Below are 20,712 nucleotides of genomic sequence, written 5' to 3'. Positions count from 1 at the left end.
AATAGCTTATAATGAAATTAGTGTACAGTTTGTAAAGGCTCATTAAAGAAAAGTGCAGCCACTCATCTACCCTCGATCACGCCTAGAGCTCATTGTACAATTCTTAGGACTATTTGAAGGTTGCTGATTTGCACATTAAAAGAAGTAATTCTCTTCCCCAGTAGTCTTGCTTTGTTTCTCGTCCTCCTGAAAATTTCCTTTCTAAGAGATTTATTGGCTTGCTTTGAGTATAACAAAGTTTTGATGATTTTAGAACACTCAGAACAGGGTAGCTTTTCAAATCCCTTTTTTTTTTCTAATTATTTCTACAGTTAGTGTTCTAAGACCTTAATGCTAGAGATATACTGGTGGCAGAAGTAAGAAGAAATAAGCAAGAGGATTCAGTTTCCAGAAGCACCTTGCTCACAGGTCCAAGAAACATCAATGGGGTCATTCCTTGTCCATTTGGCATCATCACCAAGAAAAACAACATCCCGCTAACTCTGGTATTTTAAGCCATAATTAAAATGGCTCAGGGAGTACATTCAGCTTACAGACTGAGTGACAGTAGGAATTAGGAAACGTAGATTTTTTTCTGTTTTCCTCAAATTTAATGCAATGTCTTAGACCTGATATAGGGCAGGTTTTCTGTTCTTTTCTGTAATCATATTTCCCCACTTATCAAATTAGCAGCATATTTTACAAATAACTAGACCTGAGACAGACATCGAAATTGTTATGTAAAGGATGATAAAAGCATAATTCAGAACATATATATCAGACAGGAAGTTCAAAGATAAGATGAAAAATACATTCAAATTCTTTGGTCTTCTAACTAATTTAAATACATGCTAAATATTCCAAATGGATCCATTTAGACATGAATATAATATATTGGCATTATTTCTTTAGGACTGGAGAACTGTCCCCCAGGGCTTTGTTTATGATTCTATGTACTATAGGCACTAGGATGACAAAATTTGTTTAATAAAACTATATAACTTACCACCCTACCACTGCCCTGGACCCTGTCACCCCAGGCCCTGGGGGTGCATTTCACTGGGACTATGGTCCCAGGCACGATCCTTTAGACAGTCCTCAGAAGAGAGCACATGAATCATAAAAATAGGCAGTCTTTTCACATCAGTTTTCTGAAATATTCAGGAACTAACCAAAACATCTATAAATTAGTATTTAATTAGTAACAGGATAGACAGGGGAAAGTTTGTCAATATACACACTGAAGGGGAAGGGTCTACACAGATAGGAAACTGCTTTCATGGCTCCAAAGAGATTATTCTAAGTTTACTGTTTTATATGAATATGTTCAAATACTAACATATTTAAAGCCATTGCTATTGTATCGGTAAATTTTGTGTGTAATTTTCTTAATAATATCATTTTAAACGTCCAAAGAGAAGTCTTAGCAAGTAGTAAAAAAAAATCATGGGCTTGATAGAGTGAAGCAAAGTCAATCACGGAGGCACCGACTGTGGACCAGGGCCTTACTGACAAATTTGAGAGTGGATAAAGAGTGGGAGGAACTGCTGCTCTTAGAGCTCAAATCCTTGCAAAAGGAAGACACACTGAGCATCAAGAGAAAGCTGTTACTTAAACCAGGGAAATGAAGCCGCTGAATAAATATAGTGTCTCAGAAGAGGCAGAAAGATATTCCAGGCCACTGTGCTGACATATATTGAATATTTCCCTGATGAGCGCCCACTGGCTGGAGGAAGAAAGACAAATACTCCGTATTAGTCCTCTGACCTTGGTATTTTGAAGAGCGCTCTCATGGGATGCAGGTCAGCTAGTGGAGGATCTCCGTCCCCTAGCTCAATGGCTGTGATCCCCAGGGACCATGTGTCACACCTAGCATCATAAGTGGTATCCAATTGCTGTTCACATGCAATCACCTAGCAGAAAATGAAAAAAAAAAAAGGAGGTGAAGTTTGTGACTTTAGCAAGCATTGTAGCCAAAGCAAGCATAAAAGTCCCAAGTTTTGTATTAAACATTCATGTGACAAATATTCACAGAAGTTTTAGTCATAATAGCCCCAACGTGGACCCAAGGTGGAAACAACCCAAATGTCCATCAACTTGGTGATGGATGAACAAAAATTGTGTAAACATAAAATGGAATATTATTCAGCCATCAAAAGGAACAGACTATTGATATAAGTTACAACATGCATAAACACGAAGAGAAAGAAGCCAGACACAAAGGCCACATATTGTATGATTCCATATACATGAAATGCCCAGAATAGGCAATTCCATAGACAAAAAGCTGATTAGAGTTTGCCTAGTGTAGGAAACTCGGAAAGAGATGGGGAGTGACTATTAACGAGTAAGGGGTTTATTTTAGGGGGAAAGAAAATGCTCTAAAATTAGACCGTGATGATGGATGCACAACCCCGTGAACATACATCTAAAAATCATTAAATTGTACATATCAAATGAGTTAATTCTTTGATATATGAATTATATCTCCATAAAGCTGTTAAAAATTAAAAAACACATTCATAATAAATTTTCTGTTCTGTTTTGTCTCTTTGTCTTCCTTAGTATAAAAATATATTTTGCCCCACCAATTTTTTTCATTACTTTATGACTTCATACATGTGGTCTAGAAATATCTTGCCAAAGGCTGGGTGAATTTATGCTCCAATTTGCCTAAGACATCCTTAGTTTATGCTTTCCTGGAGTTATTATAAACACCATCCCCTTTTTCTCTGCAAAGTGTCATGGTTTGTAAAACTGATATGGTCACCTACCACGGTCACTATTTCCCTTGTCCCTTTCATCCTGACACATGCAGACTCTAGTCTGGGAAGGACAATTTTATGTAACCAACAAATGCTACCTCTGAACTAGAATTTAAATTAAAAATGTCAAATAGAGAATTTCACTGTTCATCTGATAATTGAACAATCTTGCCTCTAAGGCCCTAAAAACACTGAAATAATTCTATACCATTAGTTATGGAGAATACATTAAATTTTATTTACCTTGCTGCTTTCTAAATCTAAGAAATTTGTCATTAATAACATAGAGTTGGTACATATGCCATGCCTTCACGAGCTAGAGAGCTGGTTATTCAAAATATATATACTTCAACAATTCTAGATAAGCGGAAATTTATTGAAATACTGCCAATCATTAGTAAGTTGGCAAATGTTTATTGCAGAAAAATAAGTATAATATGCACAAAATCTGGAACATACACATATTTACACGACAGCTTGAAAAGACCACAGTGAACCTTTCTTCTTTAGGTAACATCCACTGGTTTGTTAAGCAGAAAAGTACTTTCAAACCCAGTTTGTGCTATTAGAGGCTTACTAATAAATAATGACTTTCAGTAAAATGACAGTCTGGTAATTGCATATTAAGGAGTGTCAATTTTAATTATTAACTCATTTAATACTATGGTAATTAAATTTTAGGTAGATAAAAATATTTTCTTTTACTCAGAGACTGGTTCCAAGATCTAATCAAAATTGCTTTTTTAATAAAAGCAAACTTAAACACATAACAATGGCTTTGTTACTCTAACACAGAAAATATAAAGCTAGGCTATTAATTATTTAATATTAATCAAGTAATAACACAATTATTACATATTATAGTACTTATATTTTTAATATACATAAATAAGCTGCACTGTTTAATATTATCCCTGTATTTTATTAATTTCTCACATTTAAATTTTTTCCATAAGCTTTTAAAACACTAGTAATATATCAGAACAAACTGAAGAAACTCTCGCTTGAGATTCTCTTATTCAATTTTGGTTTTGTTTATATGACTATACTTCCTATTTTTGTTCCAAGAGTACACCCTGTTTAAAAGTTTTTGTATCCGGGGCACCTGGCTGGCTCAGTTGGTTAAGCATCTGCCTTCGTTCGGCTCAGATCATGATCCCAGGGTCCTGGAATCCAGCCCCACGTAGGGCTCCCTGCTCAGAGGGGGGTCTGCTTCTCCCGCTGCCTCTGCCTGCTGTTCCCATTTGTTCTCTCTCTCTCTAATAAATAAATGAAATCTTTAAAAAAAGTTTTTGAATCCATTGGAGTTTTTAAAAGATTCTTAAGATAATGTATCCTTTCTCTATGTTATGTTTTATAATCCATTTACATTTCACTTTTTGCAAGTGCTAATTAAATTAGTATTAAAATAGAAGCAGCACACAAGGGTTGAATCCCCAAACACATTTCATTCTAAGATTTTGCAATATTAGCATAGTATTTGAACCACTTCCCTCCTTTCTCTCCCTGGAAAATGGTAAATAAATAGCAGAACCTTTCCCAGGGGTTGAAGAGAGATTTTCGAACATAAGTGTTCTTTACTGATAAACATAATTAAAAAGATTAAAGGCATTAACAGTGGCTGTGGAGAGAAGATGGGATTCTAGAAAACTTTTTCCCTCAGCAATTTTGGCAGTTTATCCACAACTTCCCAAAGGTAATGGTTTGAAAAGGGTCTGCCCAAGCTGAGCATTGCCCCCAAGCAGGACTGACTCAATGTAGGAACCTGTGATACAGGTTAATCAGCGAAAATCTGATCTTAAACAGAGGCTAGGGATTTCATAATATTTCTACTATAATGTAAAACCAGAATCTAAATATCAATAATATAGATACATGCTGGGACTAAAAGCAAATTTACTAGAAAATTAAGGCTGCAAGCTGTGTCTCTTTACCTCATCTGATTCATTCATTCAAGCCTTCATTTACTCATATGCTCATTCACCGTCCATGTATTGAGCACCTCCCACGTTCCTTCTCACACATACAAAAATTTTGCATAAAAACAACACAACTGACATTTTCTTCTAGTACCTTCCAAAACATATGGAGATAGAGTATGTATGAAAAGGAAAGCCAGGAAAGATCAAATATTACATTTGCCCCTCTCAAAACTATCTGACCTCAGGAGCCATCCAAAATGGCGTTCCTACGGATGTATTCCGACGGTACCGAGTACTGGTGAGCTGTGCAGACACACCTGAAAGAAAGACACAAGACTTCAATTCTTGTATTAACTACTCATGCAAAGAGACTACAATCGCAGCAAATTTGCTTACAAACTATTAAAATTCTGTTCCCTTAATGCTGCCATGGGACTTGAACTTCACATTAAAATATCCTAAGTCAGGATTTCATCATAGCCAAAATATAGAATGGTCCTCTAATTTTCTGTTTCTCATAACCAAACGTCTCCATCTTAAATGCACCATTTCAAATTTTATTCCCCTATGCTGACAGTTAATCTGCTCCTGATCATACTAATCTCTAGTTTTTGAGCTTCTACATTTTTAACTGTCTGTATTACATACTTTGGCATATAATTGTTACTTGAATGATATGCCTCCTCCCCTCCCTCTTCCTTCCTCTGCCCACTACCAAAGTCTGGTGAATTTGAGAATATTTCTATGGTGGTATGCACATAGTAGGTTATTTGTGAATGTGAATAATATTATTTTCCATCACATGGAAACTTTGGACAAATCCCATCTGTCTAGAAGTTTCAAATTAACAGCACTTATTTAATACAACAATACAAATACAATCAGTTCTTTCCTTTAGAGAGATTAAAGAAGGAAGGACTACAATGAAGAGGTGTAACCAAATATTTCAATCATGTCATCCCATAAATTACACCTGGTTAGTAACATATAATCATAATTGACCCTTACAAAAATTAGGAGTAAAGTCTGTCCTCGCATTTCACGTTTCTGTTCCTCATGTAGGCAGACCTGGGTACCTCTAGCTGTCCAGTGCTCTTCCCTTGACCTGTTCTGAACTTGATGGGTTACACCCAAACCATGGGCTTCCACTCCCTGATATCCGTTTTGAAGATTTTATTTATTTTAGAGAGAGAGGGGGGAGGAGGGAGAGGGGCAGAGGGAGAGAATCTCCAGCAGACTCTGTTTTGAGCACAGAACCCAATGCAGGACTTGATCTTACCACCCTGAGATCATGACCTGAGCTGAAACCAAGAGTCGGACGCTTAACCAACTGAGTGACCCCTGATTGCCCTGTTTCGAAAAGTACCTCCCAGGTGTCACACTTATTTTAGGCTCCACCTATTTATAAGTCAAGTAGGAAAAAGGTATTAAGTAAGATTTAAACTTGGATACATTTGATTCTTCCAAGTTGGCATTTGACATTTATTATGAAACTCAATGGCCATATCCAGCCAAAAGGGTATTTTGATGATGGAAATATGCTTAAATATTGGTGGAATATACTTGGGCAGAGGGATATGTTTCACCTCCATTTAAGTGCATCTCACAAAGACCTAACCTATTCCACCAATGTATAAATCCTGTCCTAAACAGAATCTTCATCTACGGCTTTCAAGTTTTGCCTTTGAAAAAGTTAATTATTTGACAGAAAAAAAATATCCTCACTAAATAATTTTTTCAAATTCAAGGAAGATTTTCTAATTTGTGCTTGAAGATTATCCCTTAAATATTTTCTAACAGTAAATCTGAAGAAAGAGCATCATCACTTAACAGCACATTTCTCCAGAATATACCCTCTACCTCCACCTCTACTCCAGGCATCTTAACCTTCAGCAAAATTAAATTTAAATCTAAATATTTCATATTGTGTTTTTCCAGAAATTAAAAGTAGAAGTGATTAAGCTTAGATTTTATAATAGTATCAGAGTATTGTAATTTATTTATGTAAGTGGGAAAACCAAATGGATTTTTTAAAAAAGATTTTATTTATTTATTTGAGAGAGAGAGTACGTACGTGTGCGAGCATGAGTGGGGGGAAGGGGAGGGGGAGAGGGAGAGGGACAAGCAGACTCCCTGCTGAGCGTGGAGCCAGATACAGCCCAATCCCAGGACCCTGAGATCAGGACCAGAGCTGAAGTCAGAAGCTTAACCAACTGAGCCACCCAGATGACCCACAAATGGATGTTAAAATCAATTCAATTTAAAATTGATTCTAAATTTACTAAGATTTATTCTAAGGGTTTCTATTTATTTATTTAAATTTACATTATACTTGATCCTTGTTGAATGTTTTTGTCTCACTTTCATAAAGATAGTTGAAGAATTCAAATGTCATTTAACTGAAATGTAAAGGGAAAGGGGAAAAAAACCACAACCAAGTAATAAAAAAAATCAAAAGTTTTGCTCTGGGCAGGGAAATGACCTTTTAGAGTAATCATGTGATATTTTTATTCTCTTTTTGAATATGAAGAAAAGATTATGTCACTCGAGTTGACATTTCTTAGCAAGTAGTCATGTCCTGGTGCCTGAATTTATAACCATGGATCGTTGGAAAGGACCTTCCTGCCACACTCCACAGGAAATAAATATGCATGGAAAGATACCGGAAAAAAGTTTTTTAGGGTGTGATATGTGACCCAAGGTAGTCCATTCAGATTCTTTTCCTTGGAAATGTGAATCTTGAGTGGAGTGGACACTTGGGTTGGGGGATGGTAATTAGACCTGAGTCATCCCATGGCAGCGCTCTAAGGATGGGTCCAGGTGATGCTGCTCCTGAGGACCAGGGCTGCCACAGCCCTATTCTTAGGAGGCCAGATGGCCCAGCTTCTTTCTCCCTTGACTTTGTAAGCCTGTCACTGTTGTTTTCAGTATCCTTGCATGAGTTGGTCAGAGTTAGTTTCTGTTGCTTACAACCAAGGAACTCTAACTCTAATACAAGACCCAAATGATTTTACAGATAAAGGAGCAAATAAATAAGGGTAATAGTCAATAATAAGTTTACAAAGTCTAAGAATCATTAGGTTTTATATTAATATAAGATTGTAGTACATTTATATGTTACTATGAGATTAAGAATTTTCTAGGGGCAAACGTTTGGCCTCCGAACTCTTTAATCACACATCCCGAAGAAGAAGAAACTTTTGCGCAAGCATACTCAATAGAGATATAGCTCTAGATATTCTCCATATATTTACTACTATATTAATTAATGCATTCTGAAGCACATAAAGATAATTAAAAAGGATGAGATTAAATAATAACTGTATTATTACTATGTCATAATTAGATATGAAAATTTTTTTCTGCATCCCAATGATGCCTTGCAAGCACCCCGGTATTGATGCTGCCTTCAAAGACCACTGGTCAGAATGTGGGGCTAATGAATTACAATGATCTTGGGGTCTCAAATATCATTTAGTGGCTTTTGGGATCCTGCAGAATGTTTTACACCTGGTTCCCATATGTCAAAAAGACACTGTAAAACTATAAACTGTATGGAAACAAGAAAAATGTAGCCCAGAATATGAAGAAGGAAAAACAAAAAGTCTCAAATAAATGGAAAAGGAGCAATGCCACTAGGTAAAATAAGAAACCCTTGAGTCAGGGGCCCTGGGTGGCTCTGTTGGGTGAAGCGTCTACCTTTAGTTCAGGTCATGATCCCAGGGTCCTGGGATAGAGCCCCACAGCAGGCTCTCTGCTCAGCGGGAAGCCTGCTTCTCCCTCTCCCCCAGGACCCCCCCCCCACTTAAATAAAATCTTTAAAAAAAAAGAAACCCTTGAGTCTGAAAATCTGGATGATTTTCAGATTAAAAACAAGACACATACCCAACTATAAAAGAGTGACAGAAGAAGGCATTTGCCAAATTTCATGCATGTGTTGAATGTTTCTCTGCAATTGTCCTTAAACCTCAACATCATTTTACCAACGCAACCAAATAGCTTTGGAGCTAGAAGGCAACTTAACGGTCATAAAGTCTAACGTGTTCATTTTCAGGTTAGTAAACTTCAGCTGGAGAGAAAAGTAAGTTTCCTGAGGACAAATGGCATTTTTATTTGATATGAATTCTTACAAGAAAAGTAGCTAAGGAGGTAGAAAAATGCAAAATTCTATTAAAAACAATTGCCATAAATTACTTTATAAGGCAACAGGAATCCAAATTATGAGTTCAGGAGCCCTAGGAAGTAAAGAAGATTGGGAAAATCATCCTGTCCAGAGAGGAAATAATGGAAAAAGTCACCAAAGTAGACAGTTATGTAAGCATCTCAAGGGAGAAGATGCTAAAAGGTTGGAAAATTCCAGGCAGAAAGTTGGGATAGTGAGAGGCTATTGGAAGGAACAGGAGGCCAGAGGGAGATCAGGGCTGAACAGAAAACAGGCTAGAAGAGAAAACAATAATCCGTTCAAAGTTGAAGCCACGGGAACATTAAGGAGGTGTATGTTAATGACTCTGTAGCCCTTTGCTTTGATTATATTGGAATTCTCATGCTTTTTGAGGTTCTTCCAATAAGGCTTCCTGGGCTGCTTGAAGGTTGTACAGCAACTCTGTTCTCTATTGCTTAAGTCCTGTTTCCAGGGAGAAAACTCTGTCAAGAGGTCTCTGAGGGCCTTAGGGAGTTAGAACAAACATTAAATATGTGGTTTCCTATGTGGTTCCAACAGACCAGACAACTTCAGGAAACTTGATTTGCTATCACCATACCGCAAAACCCCTGGCATCTAAAGAGGGCAAAGGGAAGAGCGTGGGATTTTGTTGTTGTTGCTAAGAACAACATACTGCAGGAATGAGAACTGAAATTCTAAAACCACAGATTTTTTTCAACAAGAAGAGGCCATAAAATTTATTATACCATCTAATATCCTCATTTTGTTGATGAAGTTAAGATAGTCTGATGATTAATCTGGACATGGTACCCAGATATTTGGTCAAACATTATTCTGGATGTTTCTGTGAAGGTGTGTTTTGGACGAAATTAACTGTGAGTGAAGCAGATTATCCTCCATACTGTGGATAAGCCTCAGTCAGTAAGCGAAGGGCCTTAACAGAACAAAGACTGACCTCCACTGGGTAAGAAGGGCTTCTGCCAGCGGACTACCTTTGGACTCAAGCTGCAACTTTTCCCTGGGTCTTCAGCCTGCCAGCATAACATTATATTTTGGAGTCACCAAGCCTCCATAGTCACATGAACCATTTCCTTAAAAGTCTGTCTCCTTCCCAGCCCCCAACCCCACCCACCACATCCTGTTAATTCTGTTTCTCTGGAGAACTCCGGCTGATACAGATTTTGGTACTGAGAATGGTTCTTAGAGGAGCAGAATCTTAAAGATGAGTTTTCTAAATTGGTTCTGGGGTTTCTGGAATTGGCTTTCTAATTTGGTTAGATCAGAGACATTAATGGTTCTATTGCCAGTGGTAAAGAACACTGATAGCCCATGGCATGATGTGGCAACAGAGGTACTCAAAATATCAGCACTGGAAACTTCTACTCAAACACTTACCAGAGACATGGTTCAGGGCAGTATCTTTGGACATTTTGTCAAACTAATGAATACAAGGATAGTGGCTGGTTTCTACTAATGTCGCTGGACCAAGTGAGGGGGAAAAAATGATGAGCTCAGGGATTCAAATTCCCCGCTCCAGTGCTGCACAAATGACCTGAAATCTTCTGTGTCAGCCCTGAAGGAGACTCTTCTCTCCAGTAGATGCAGAGTTGAGATTACTGAGAGCCAAACCTAAAGTCTCTTTATTAAGGGTGTGGGATAATGGTGGGACATAAACTTGGATCAGGCTGAATTTGCTGATATGGACCCACTAAGCAGAGACTTTGCATTTAATATTGCAGCTTAGAAAGTCAGAAAGGGTTGGCTGGTTGGCTCAGACATGGACCAAAAAGTTGCCCTAGTAAATGAACTTGAAATACCAGAATTGTACTGGTTTACTCTAGAGGAAGAGATTCAAAGACTTAGGAACACTGGAATGTTAGGGTAGATTGTTCATTTCAAACCTACTCACCCAACAAGGGAGCCTCCAGAAGACATGCTTTTCAACATACCTGTGAGAAACACATTTTTGTGGGGAGCCCCAGCATCCTTGAGAGCTCTATTATCACTCTTCCGTGTAGGCTAGAACTTACAACAGGAACTGCTGCCACTGAATTAGGAAAGCTAAGTGCAGCGGGAGTAACTGGATCACAGAGTGGCAGGGGCCAACTGGTGGACCTCAATGGCCAAGGGCAAGGTGGGCACGGTTATCATAATGGGCAGCAGAGACAAACCAGTAATCAGAAGTCTCTGAATTGCAAGACCTATGGTGTTGCCTAGTTGATCTTGCTGATATGAAAAGTGAAAGAGATGGGAAGCCTTCTAAATTCTTACTTTAATCTGAATAAACAAAACAGTTCTAAGTTAAATGAACAAAAGTCTAACCTGAATCATCAAAACAGTCATGGCCCCTCCATCAATCCCAAAATTTGAGCTGGTTTACAGACCCAGAACCTCTTGAATAAAGGGGAGGTCACCCCTTGAGAAAGGACCCCAGTATACTGCCAAAAATTTACACTGTTAAACTGCCTCCTAGCCTTCCCCAAAGGGACCAATGGCTTTTTACCAAGGTGACTGTGCACTGGGGAAAAGGAAATAATCAGACTTTTCTGGGATTGTAGAGGCTAGTTCTGAACTGACACTAATTCCAGGAGACCCCGAATGTCACTGTGCTCCACCAGTCAGAGAAGGCACTTAACAGAGGTCAGGTGGGCAATGAAGTTCCTTTCAGATCCATCTCACAGTGGGCCGAGGCTTTTGTTTTGTCATTGTTAGTTTAGGAGACTGGGATAAATCAATGATTCTTCATGATTTTGGGGTCACAAACTCCTTACTGAGTTTTGTGAAAGCTTTAATATTTTCTCATCAGGAAATTCATATTCACATAATGTTTTGCATATAAGGGATATCAAAAATGGTCTCCTGACATTCTCGTATTTAATATACCAAATGACGTTCAAGGTTATCTCCAGCCTTAGCTTTCAGTGAGTCTATAAGATGACACAAGGTAAGTGATTCTGTGCAACCACTACGCCTATCCATACTAATGTGATTTCCCTTGGAAATCTGTCCTCTCTCCAGTCTACCTGGCACTAGATCTTTCCCTTTTTTAAATATTCAGCTCATACCTTGTAATGGAGATCGTGTAGTGCTTTCTCTAAAGACATCAAGATCACACTGCTCCCTGCACTCTCCTTGACTTTGAACAGACAAACTATGCACCTCGAGCTGTATGTGTCACTTGATTATGTATGACTTTGTACATGTGCACATACGTATGGGACTGGACCTCGGTTAAAGAGCCGAGTACAGTTGACGCTTGAACAATGTGGGGCCTAGGAGTACCAACCGCCCACACACAGTCAAAAACATGCACAAAACTTTTGACTCTCCAAAAACTTAACTACTAGGTAGCCTGCTGTTGACTGGAAAACTTACCGATAACATAAACAGTTAATTACCACACATTTTGTATGTTGTATATATTATGTACTGTATTCGTACAACAGAGTAAGCTAGAGAAAAGAGGATGCTATTAAGAAAACCACAAGGGTGCCTGGGTGGCTCAGTTGGTTAAGTGACTGACTCTCGGTCTCTGCTCAGGTCATGATCTCGGGGTCCTAGGACTGAGCCACGCGTCAGCTCTGTGCTAAGCGTGGAGCTTCCTGGGAATTATCTCTCTCCCTCTCCCTCTGCTCTTCCTGCTTATGCTCTCTCTCTCAAATAAACAGATGCTCTCTCTCTCAAATAAACAGATTTTTTCTAAAAAAGAAAATCATAAAGCAGAAAAAATACACTTACATTACTATGCTGCATTAAAAATAACCCGTGTATAAGTGGATCTGCACAGTTCCAACCTGTGTTGTTCAAGGGCCAACTGGATACAGAATATCCCTCATTTATGGCGCACTATCATCACTGATCTCTTATTTTTTTATTACCTTTTATTCCCAATCACCTCTCCCATTGTTCTGTCTTCTGCTCCCCCACAAAAATCTTCTTTTTGCTTAAAACTTTTCAGGAATTGAAATTTTAGAGCTGCAGACTAAGATCATATCATTTTAGTCCAAAACACTTACTTCATAATAAGAACAACTGGGGGCACCTGTGTGGCTCAGTCAGTTAAGCATCAGACTCTTGATTTCTGTTCAGGTCAAAATTTCAGGGTTGTGAGGTCAAGCCCAGTGTCAGTCTCCATGCCCAGCTTAAGATTCTCCTTCTCCTGCTCCCCTCTCCCTCTCACCAAAAAAAAAAAAGAAAAAAAGAAAAAGGAAGGAAGGAAGGAAGGAAGGAAGGAAGGAAGGAAGGAAGGAAGAAAGGAAGGAAGGAAGAAAGAAAGAAAGAGGAGGAAAGGCAGGCAGGCTGAGGGAGCAAAGAGGTGATTCTTAAAAAATATAAGTCCTCTTTGATTCACCTAAAGTCACCATTCCACGGAGAGGCATACTTGGTACTTTCTTAAGACTTCTACAGCTGCATTGAGGTAATTAGTTTGTTTTGATGTTGGGTAAATCCCTAGATAAAAAGTTTTCTTTTCTCTGTTACCAAATAAAAACTCTTTCAAAACATCTGAAATCCATTCTTGACTTCATAATAGAGTTTTTAGGTATACTTCATGTAATTTAATTTCAACAATTAAAAACTAAAATTTTGATCAACTCTCAGAATATAGAGCAGCATGTGTCAATAAGAAAACATATTATCTAGAATATTTTGGAAAGATCTTTGTCTTTCCTTGTCCATGACCCTCTTTAAAAAAAATCTTTCTTTATTCACAGCTCCTTGCAAAATGGGATGGCTCAGGTAGGCTTGCTTATACCAAGTCAGCTCATTCCCTGGTCCTGGCTAACTGATCAAAGGAGGATATCTGACCCAGCTTGTCCACCTGAGCTCCTTCTCCTACTCCAAATTCCTTTTGCTTTGAGGTGCTAAAAATCCAGGCCAGGTTAGCTATTGGCACCGGACCCACAGATCACATAGGCTGAGAAGGCTGAGACTGCTATTTTGAGTAGCCTTGAGGGGCAACATGAAAACTCCGGAGGCTGGTCTGTGGATAACAGAGAGAACAGAGAGGAGAAATTTGGTTTCTCCAGTGAGAGAGCAGAGGCAGCAAGTGGTTGTAGTTCTTGCCTTCCATGCTTCTGCTGGTTCCAGTCCTCTGCATCCTGTTCTTCCTGTCTAGGAGATTGCCCTTTGTGTTTTACTTTTTTTGAGCTAGTTTGGTTTTCCTGTCCTTACAACTAAAAGACAGTTGACTGAGACATACAACATTACCTGTAATGTTAAATAACTTACTTCAACTTTGGAAAATGTTCAGTTCAGAATATGTAAGCCTATAGGCTCGGCTAGAACCACAAAGCTATAAAAGAAACAGTTCATTTATTCATGGTTCTGCTGTAAATAATGAAGGAATTACAAATGTCTTTTCTATCAAATAAAGGTCACCTCCCCAAAGTACAAAAATAAATTCTAGCTGAGTGAAATATTAGGGTTTTTTTTATAGGTAAGAAAATTCTAAAGCTCTGCCAACGTTTAAAAATGGTTCTTCCTCCTAATTTTTTTCCATTATTTCATTCTATAAAGCACTAACTCAAATTTTCAAGATTCATAACACCTAACCACAAACATACACACATCTATATACATATATATAATATCTTTAGACATGTATAGAAACATCTTTCTACTTCCATGCTAAATCTCCAACTCTATTTTTTGATATAATTTCAACCTTAGAGAAAAGTTGGCAAGGGAGGTACAGATAACATTTTTCCTTCACCGTTGAAAAGTAAGTAGGCCACAGGATTTCCCAGACTTTAGTGTGTGATGGCTACAAGCAAGGACATTCCCCTACATACCAACTGTACAACTAACAAGGTCAGAAGATTAACACTGATACATTTCAAACTTCATCAATTATTCCAGATGTGTCTGTCCTTAAAACAAAACGATCCAATCCAGGATCATGCGTCTAATTTTGCTGTCATATCTTTTAAGCCTCCTTCTATCTGGAGGAGTTCTTTCATCTTTCCTTCAATTTTATGACCGTGACATTTTGTAGAATGTTCCCAAATTGGGATTTGTCAAATATTCCCTCACAATACATTTTTGATGACAATATCATGGAAGTGATACTGAGGGCATCCCACTGCGTCCTACTGGATGGTGTGTGATTTTCACTTGTCCCATTACTGGTTGTGTTCACTTTGGTCAATTGATTAAGTTTTGTCTGTCAGGCTTCTGTCCTGTAAAGTTTTTTTCTTTCTTTTTCCTTTTTCTTTTCTTTTTTTTAAGATTTTATTTATTTGACAGAAAGAGAGAGAGAGAGCACAAGCAGGGGGAGCAGCAGACATGGGCCTGGATCCCAGGACCCTGGGATCATGACCTGAGCCGAAGACAAACGCTTAACTGACTGAGCCACCCAGGTGCCCCTCCCGTAAAGTTTCTGTTTTTCTTTTGTAATTATGTATTTTATGAAGTATTTTGAACAAATATCCTATCTCTAATAAAAACTTAACACACTAGTTTAGGATCCACTGAAGTTTTGGGATGAATTAATTTTTACTATGATGATTGCTAAATGATAATTTAAAAAATTTCATTATTCCTTCTGTATTTATTAGTTGGCATTCTTCTGCAAAGAAAAGCTTTTGCTTCTTTCCATTCATTTATTTATATATATGTAAGTATGCAAGTATGGATTAATAGATTTCTATCTTGTTCAATGGATTACCATCATTACTATCATTATTATCATTATTTTGATGCTCAAATTTTCCCAGATTTGCTCAGTGAGAATTCCTTTAATTTGGCTTCTGTGTCCTTTTGACATGTCTCCATTATTCTTTTAATATTTCCTTCCTTTTTGGCACATTAAGTTCCAGGTTCATCTTGTAGAGCCAATAAAAATCAGCATTTCTCCAAGAATCTTGGCTTCCTCCTAGTTGAGAATTATATTTAAAAACCAAGAGCTAGGTGCTTGATGGGCTTGCTCTCAGGGCATCAATGTTTGCTAGTCCTCTCAGTGGAAATGGCTAAGTAACATGTACACACACACACACACACACACACACACACACACACACACTCTACTTGCACATTCCATTATATTTATTTTTATATTTGTCTCTATATATTGAAAACCATGAGTTCACACTGATACCTCTGATTCCAAGGTACCACCCCTGGGGGTTCAGTTTTCTTCCTTTCCATATTTGTAATTCTTTTCTCTAACATTAAGAAAACTGGCTCCCCTTGTTCTCATTATATTCCTGACGACATTAATGCCCCTTTAGGTAACAATCTCTCGTCTCCATCTTGACCCCTACACAGATGTCCTTCTTATCTAGCTCAGACTCTGACAACCTGATGTGGGGTCATCATCATCTCCCTAGACAGATGCTCTCCTTGTCCCACTCGGGGACTCAACACTCCATGCCAAGCACCACTACCACCACCCTCCCAGCATGGATGCCTTTCTCACCCCCTTCAGGCCCAAAACACATGCTGAGCCACACCCCGTACGCCTGTGTCTGCTCCCTGCCCACCCCCCACCCTGCCAAAGGCTTTTATTCTGAATTATTTGGGAAGAAAGGAAGGAATGAAAGGAACTTCACAGTTTTTAAGTTCAGGTACGGCTGCCTCACTTGATGCTAAAAGTGGGTTATTAATAAATAAATCACAACTTCTCTTTGACCTACATTACTCATTGGGGATTTGGTCTAAAATTGGGCATGTGGGTAATAAGAGATTTAAAGCCATAAAATATTCTGTCATAAGAACAATGTCTAAATAAATCACGAAAAGTACATTCTGTACTTTTGTATTGAAATGTTAACTATCCTATTAGAAATGAAGTTCCCCAGAGAGAAATCCATAGAAATGAGAACTGAGAACTGCCCTTCAAATTTAGTCTCTCTTTCATTTTCCAGTTCACATAAGGACTGCTTTTCCAGACATTAGTCGATTTGCCTAAAGGGGTTTACCTCCTGGGAGATCATATTATTTATTGATTAATTACATACCAGTGACTGCTAATGTATTTCATTAATAATGTTTTCAAGGTCCCTTGTCTTTTTACGTTCTGAGGTGTCCAGGGGATTTCTATAAAAACATATGCATTTAACAACAACAACAACAAAAAGGTTTTTTAAAAGGCTGTATTCATAACTAGCATTAGCAAATTGAATCTTATTTTTAGTATAATTAAGTAGCTTGATACTTAAAATAATACCAAATTTATTCTAGCAAAGGGCTACTTTTTTTTTTTGAAATGGAAAGAAGCTATTTGGGGAACTCATATTTTCAGTATTTAGCAACTACTTTAAAAATACTTAGTTACTATTTATCAACTACCTACTATGTGTATAACACTGAGCTAGGGTGAGAATACTATTTCATGGTAATGGTAATAGCTCAAATTTTCTTTTTAAAGATTTTATTTATTTATTTTACAGGGAGAGAGAGAGAGAGAGCACAGCAGGGAGAGCAACAGAGGGAAAGGGAGAAGCAGGCTGCCCACAGAGCAGGGAGCCCGATGTGGGGCTTGATCCCAGGACCCTGGGATCACGACCTGAGCCGAAGGCAGACGCTTAACCGACTGAGCCACCCAGGTGTCCCAATGGCTCAAATTTTTCAAATGATAAAGTGTCAATAATTAGACCAAGTACTTTGCATGTATCATGCCATTTATTCTTCACAGCAATCAACCACCCGAGGTAGAGACTATTCTTTTCCTACTTGTAGGTGAGCATTTTGATGTCCTATGGAAAATCCTGCCTCTCATTCATTCACTCATTTGGGAGTATTTACTGAGCACTTTCAAGGTGCCGGTACCGTGGTTGGCTCTAGGGACCAAGTGTTAGACTAGACAGAGACCGTGTCACCATGAAGCTTATAGCTTAGCAGGGAAGGTAGTTAAATTAAACATATGATTACAATCAAGTGTGACAACTGATTGGCCAAACAGAGCATGTGGGGCTGGGGAGGTACTCAGCCAGGCACACAGAAGGTAGCTGGGTGTAGGGGTGAAGAGAAGTTTCTATGCAGGGAAAGCATCATGTCTGTAACTGGTCACAAAATTTAATAACACTACACTAAGATACACCGAGAAACTGTAGTTTCTACCATTTGCCTCTGCTATGGCCTCTCTTTAAGCCCCTACTTGCCGGCGGGGAGGGTAGCAAATCTTAGTCAGATCTAATAAACCCATAAAGTCCTTTCAGATAGAGTCCAGTCTCTCTTGGATACAAGTGCCTGCTCCATCTCTCAGATGGCATCCCTTCTCCTTCCTCCCTCCTGAAGACGGGATTGTGTGTACAGGATGAGGGATGGCTTATATGACCCTACGGCAGGGAGAAGAGGGAGGGTCCTTGGGCGTGGTGGGTCTCTAGCTGCTGGGGCCCAGTGCCCCTGTGTCTGCCCAGCTGCCAGGCACCCTACCGGCCTCCCACACTGGATGCCAGCGTCAGCGGAGCATGTCGTCCAGTCTCCTCATGCAGGCAGGGCTCCCTGTAGTTCCTCTGGGCAGACTCGGGCTCATGCGGGCTTCAGCTGGAGTTGAGAACACTCTGAAGTCTGCCTGTGACTCCTATTCAGACCCAGCCTGGGTGATCTGCTCTGCCCCTCACTGCCCATCCTGAGCAACCTCTCTAGGAACTTCCCTGATTCTCAGTAACTTTGGGGGCTTCTGGACACTAAGGGAAGGGTTTGGGGGCGCTCGAGTTGAGTGCTTCTACTGAATCACTTTACACGTCCAGGTGTAAACAAGGACATAGCTCACTCCAGTCTGCAGCGATGGCCTCTCTGGAACATGGATGGCAATGGTGGGGAGTGTGTGGGTGAGAGCTTCTTCCTGCCCTCGCTGTCAGCTTCGCTTTTGTAAAGCTCATCTCACTCTCCTGCCTCTTTCTCGGCTGCATCTTTCCATAATCTCCCTAGAATTTGGAAAGGTTTTGCTCTTCTTCCTGTTCTCTCTTGTGTGAAACCCTCTGGTGTATCCCTGGAAATTTCCTCTCTGTATGCTAAAGAGAAGATAAAACAATTTAGACAGACCTTTCTCAAGAGATAGCCTGGGTCTTGAGACCCAGAGAATCATAAGGCAAAGGCTTACACAAGGGCTACTGGAAGCCGTTGACCAGAATACTGAGCAAGACAGTGCCAGGACCAGCTATGCTCTCCGAAAGGGTCCCCCCTAGCTGCAGTGTGGAGAACAGACTGGAAGGAAGGGAGGAAGACTAAATGCAGGGGGTTCAGGGAAGCAGAAGTGCAGGAGGTCAGGTCAGAGATGATGGCCAGGACAAGGGAGAAGCCAGAGAGATGGAGTTTGGGGACTCGTGTAATAGAGAGACTGGAGTTTTGGGACTAGTTGTAGATGTGGGAGGCAAAGACGAAGGCAGACTCGGGACGAGCCTGATTTCTGACTTAAGCAACAAAACAGGACTGTGACTTGCTCCAAGACAAGAAACTCTTCATAGGAAGCAGATTTCTGGGGATGGCTGAGGCAGTGAAATTCCATTTGGACATTTTGAGGAACTGGTAGCCATCGGGGCACAGTCCTTCGGAAGCCAATAATGAGCTTCTATTGATCTTGTGAGGTGAGAAATGCAAATAAAATGTATTCTAAAACACTTCACTCCCAGCTTCAGCCATCCCTGCACATTTGATTTCAATGAGGACATCTGGTTTCAGTGTAATGCTTCAGGCTGTGGCTATCACTTCTGACTCCTTCTGCCCTTGGGGAATTTCACTAGGCAGACACCTCCATCCCCAGGTTTCAGTTCATTTGGAAACCTACAAATCGTTTTAGGCAAACTGAATCCAAGTCCTCTTACCATGGGAAACAGAAATATAAGCATTATCTTATATGGAAATAATAGCATCTTAGTATCAGACACCGTGAACACTCTGAGTAGGTGACTGGCTCTCTTTTCTAATTGTTGCTGAAAACAAAGTCTGTAACTCAAATCATCTAAAACCAAAGCCCTGACTTTGTCAGTTTCCCAACTTACGATTATTTACAAAGGTACCACATAAAAGGCCGCTCTATTAATTATTAGGTATATGTTTTTAATCTAGACTACTTTGGAGGGTATCCCAGGAAGGTGCATTCCTGAAAGCTACTGGTTTACCAGTTTTTCTTTCATGACTGAAGAGAATGACCCTTCCTAAGGGGCAATGAGAAGTGTTCTGTTGTTGTTGTTTCCCACTTGACACACAAGCTGTTATTAGCACCCTAACCCAGCCGGATTGTTCAAACACACAGCGCTGAACTCAACCAGCAACACAGACTAGCCGCAGCCCAGTTATTCATCAGAAATTCACTGTCAAGCTCACGGCTGCTCAGCAGTTTTCAAAAGCTCAACTGTGAAAAAAAAGAAAAAGGTACCTGGATGGCTATTTGAAGGATATGCAATTTATCCATTCCTCTCTAGGTGCTCTGAAATTCATTCCTGGGGTAAGCCAGATCACTAGGGAACTACATGCTTGAATATCAAACTCAATTAATTTCCACCTTCCCTAAGCTTCAGTTTCCAAAATGCAAAATGAAGTAATATTCATTCATTTAACTATTTCTCACTGAACTACTATACCCAAAGTGTTAGGTCTACCAAAAAGAGTTAAGACAAAATTCCACCTCTGAAAGACCCTGTCTATCTACCTAAGTATTTTTATCAAAGGATAAGTACCAAATAGATAATGAAAATCCTATGTGATAAACACAAAAAGGGAGAAATACAAAGGGTAAAGAAGCACAAGGAGGGACACCTTCCCCAATCGGAGCGAGGGAAAGGTGACTGAAGGACACTAGACATTGAGACCTTCTAGAATAATGTGGCCCACTGTCCCGAGAGCAGTGGCTTCACAGGAATCCAGCGAGAGGAGGTATGGAAGGACACTGTCATACTGGTGAATAACTGCCCAGATGCGGGGGCGGGGGGGGGGGGGGGGG

The 20,712-nt window shown here is 39.5% G+C and overlaps 1 protein-coding gene across 1 annotated transcript in view; it reads right to left on the bottom strand.

Moving 5' to 3' along the window:
• The window catches only part of MYO3A (myosin IIIA), a 215,172-nt gene that overhangs the window by 166,237 nt on the left and 28,223 nt on the right, over positions 1 to 20,712 (bottom strand). Inside the window, exons 5-6 of the mRNA XM_040645303.1 lie at positions 4,907 to 4,983; positions 1,747 to 1,892 (exon numbers count right to left, since the gene is read on the bottom strand). Coding sequence (XP_040501237.1) covers positions 1,747 to 1,892; positions 4,907 to 4,983 — 223 coding nt within the window. The remainder of the gene's footprint in view (positions 1 to 1,746; positions 1,893 to 4,906; positions 4,984 to 20,712) is intronic.

This window comes from Ursus maritimus, unplaced genomic scaffold, assembly GCF_017311325.1.
Source record: "Ursus maritimus isolate PB19 unplaced genomic scaffold, ASM1731132v1 scaffold_31, whole genome shotgun sequence".
NCBI classification, from domain to species: domain Eukaryota; kingdom Metazoa; phylum Chordata; class Mammalia; order Carnivora; family Ursidae; genus Ursus; species Ursus maritimus.
Note: the sequence above shows the minus strand (reverse complement) of the source record. Positions and strands in the feature narration are given on the sequence as shown.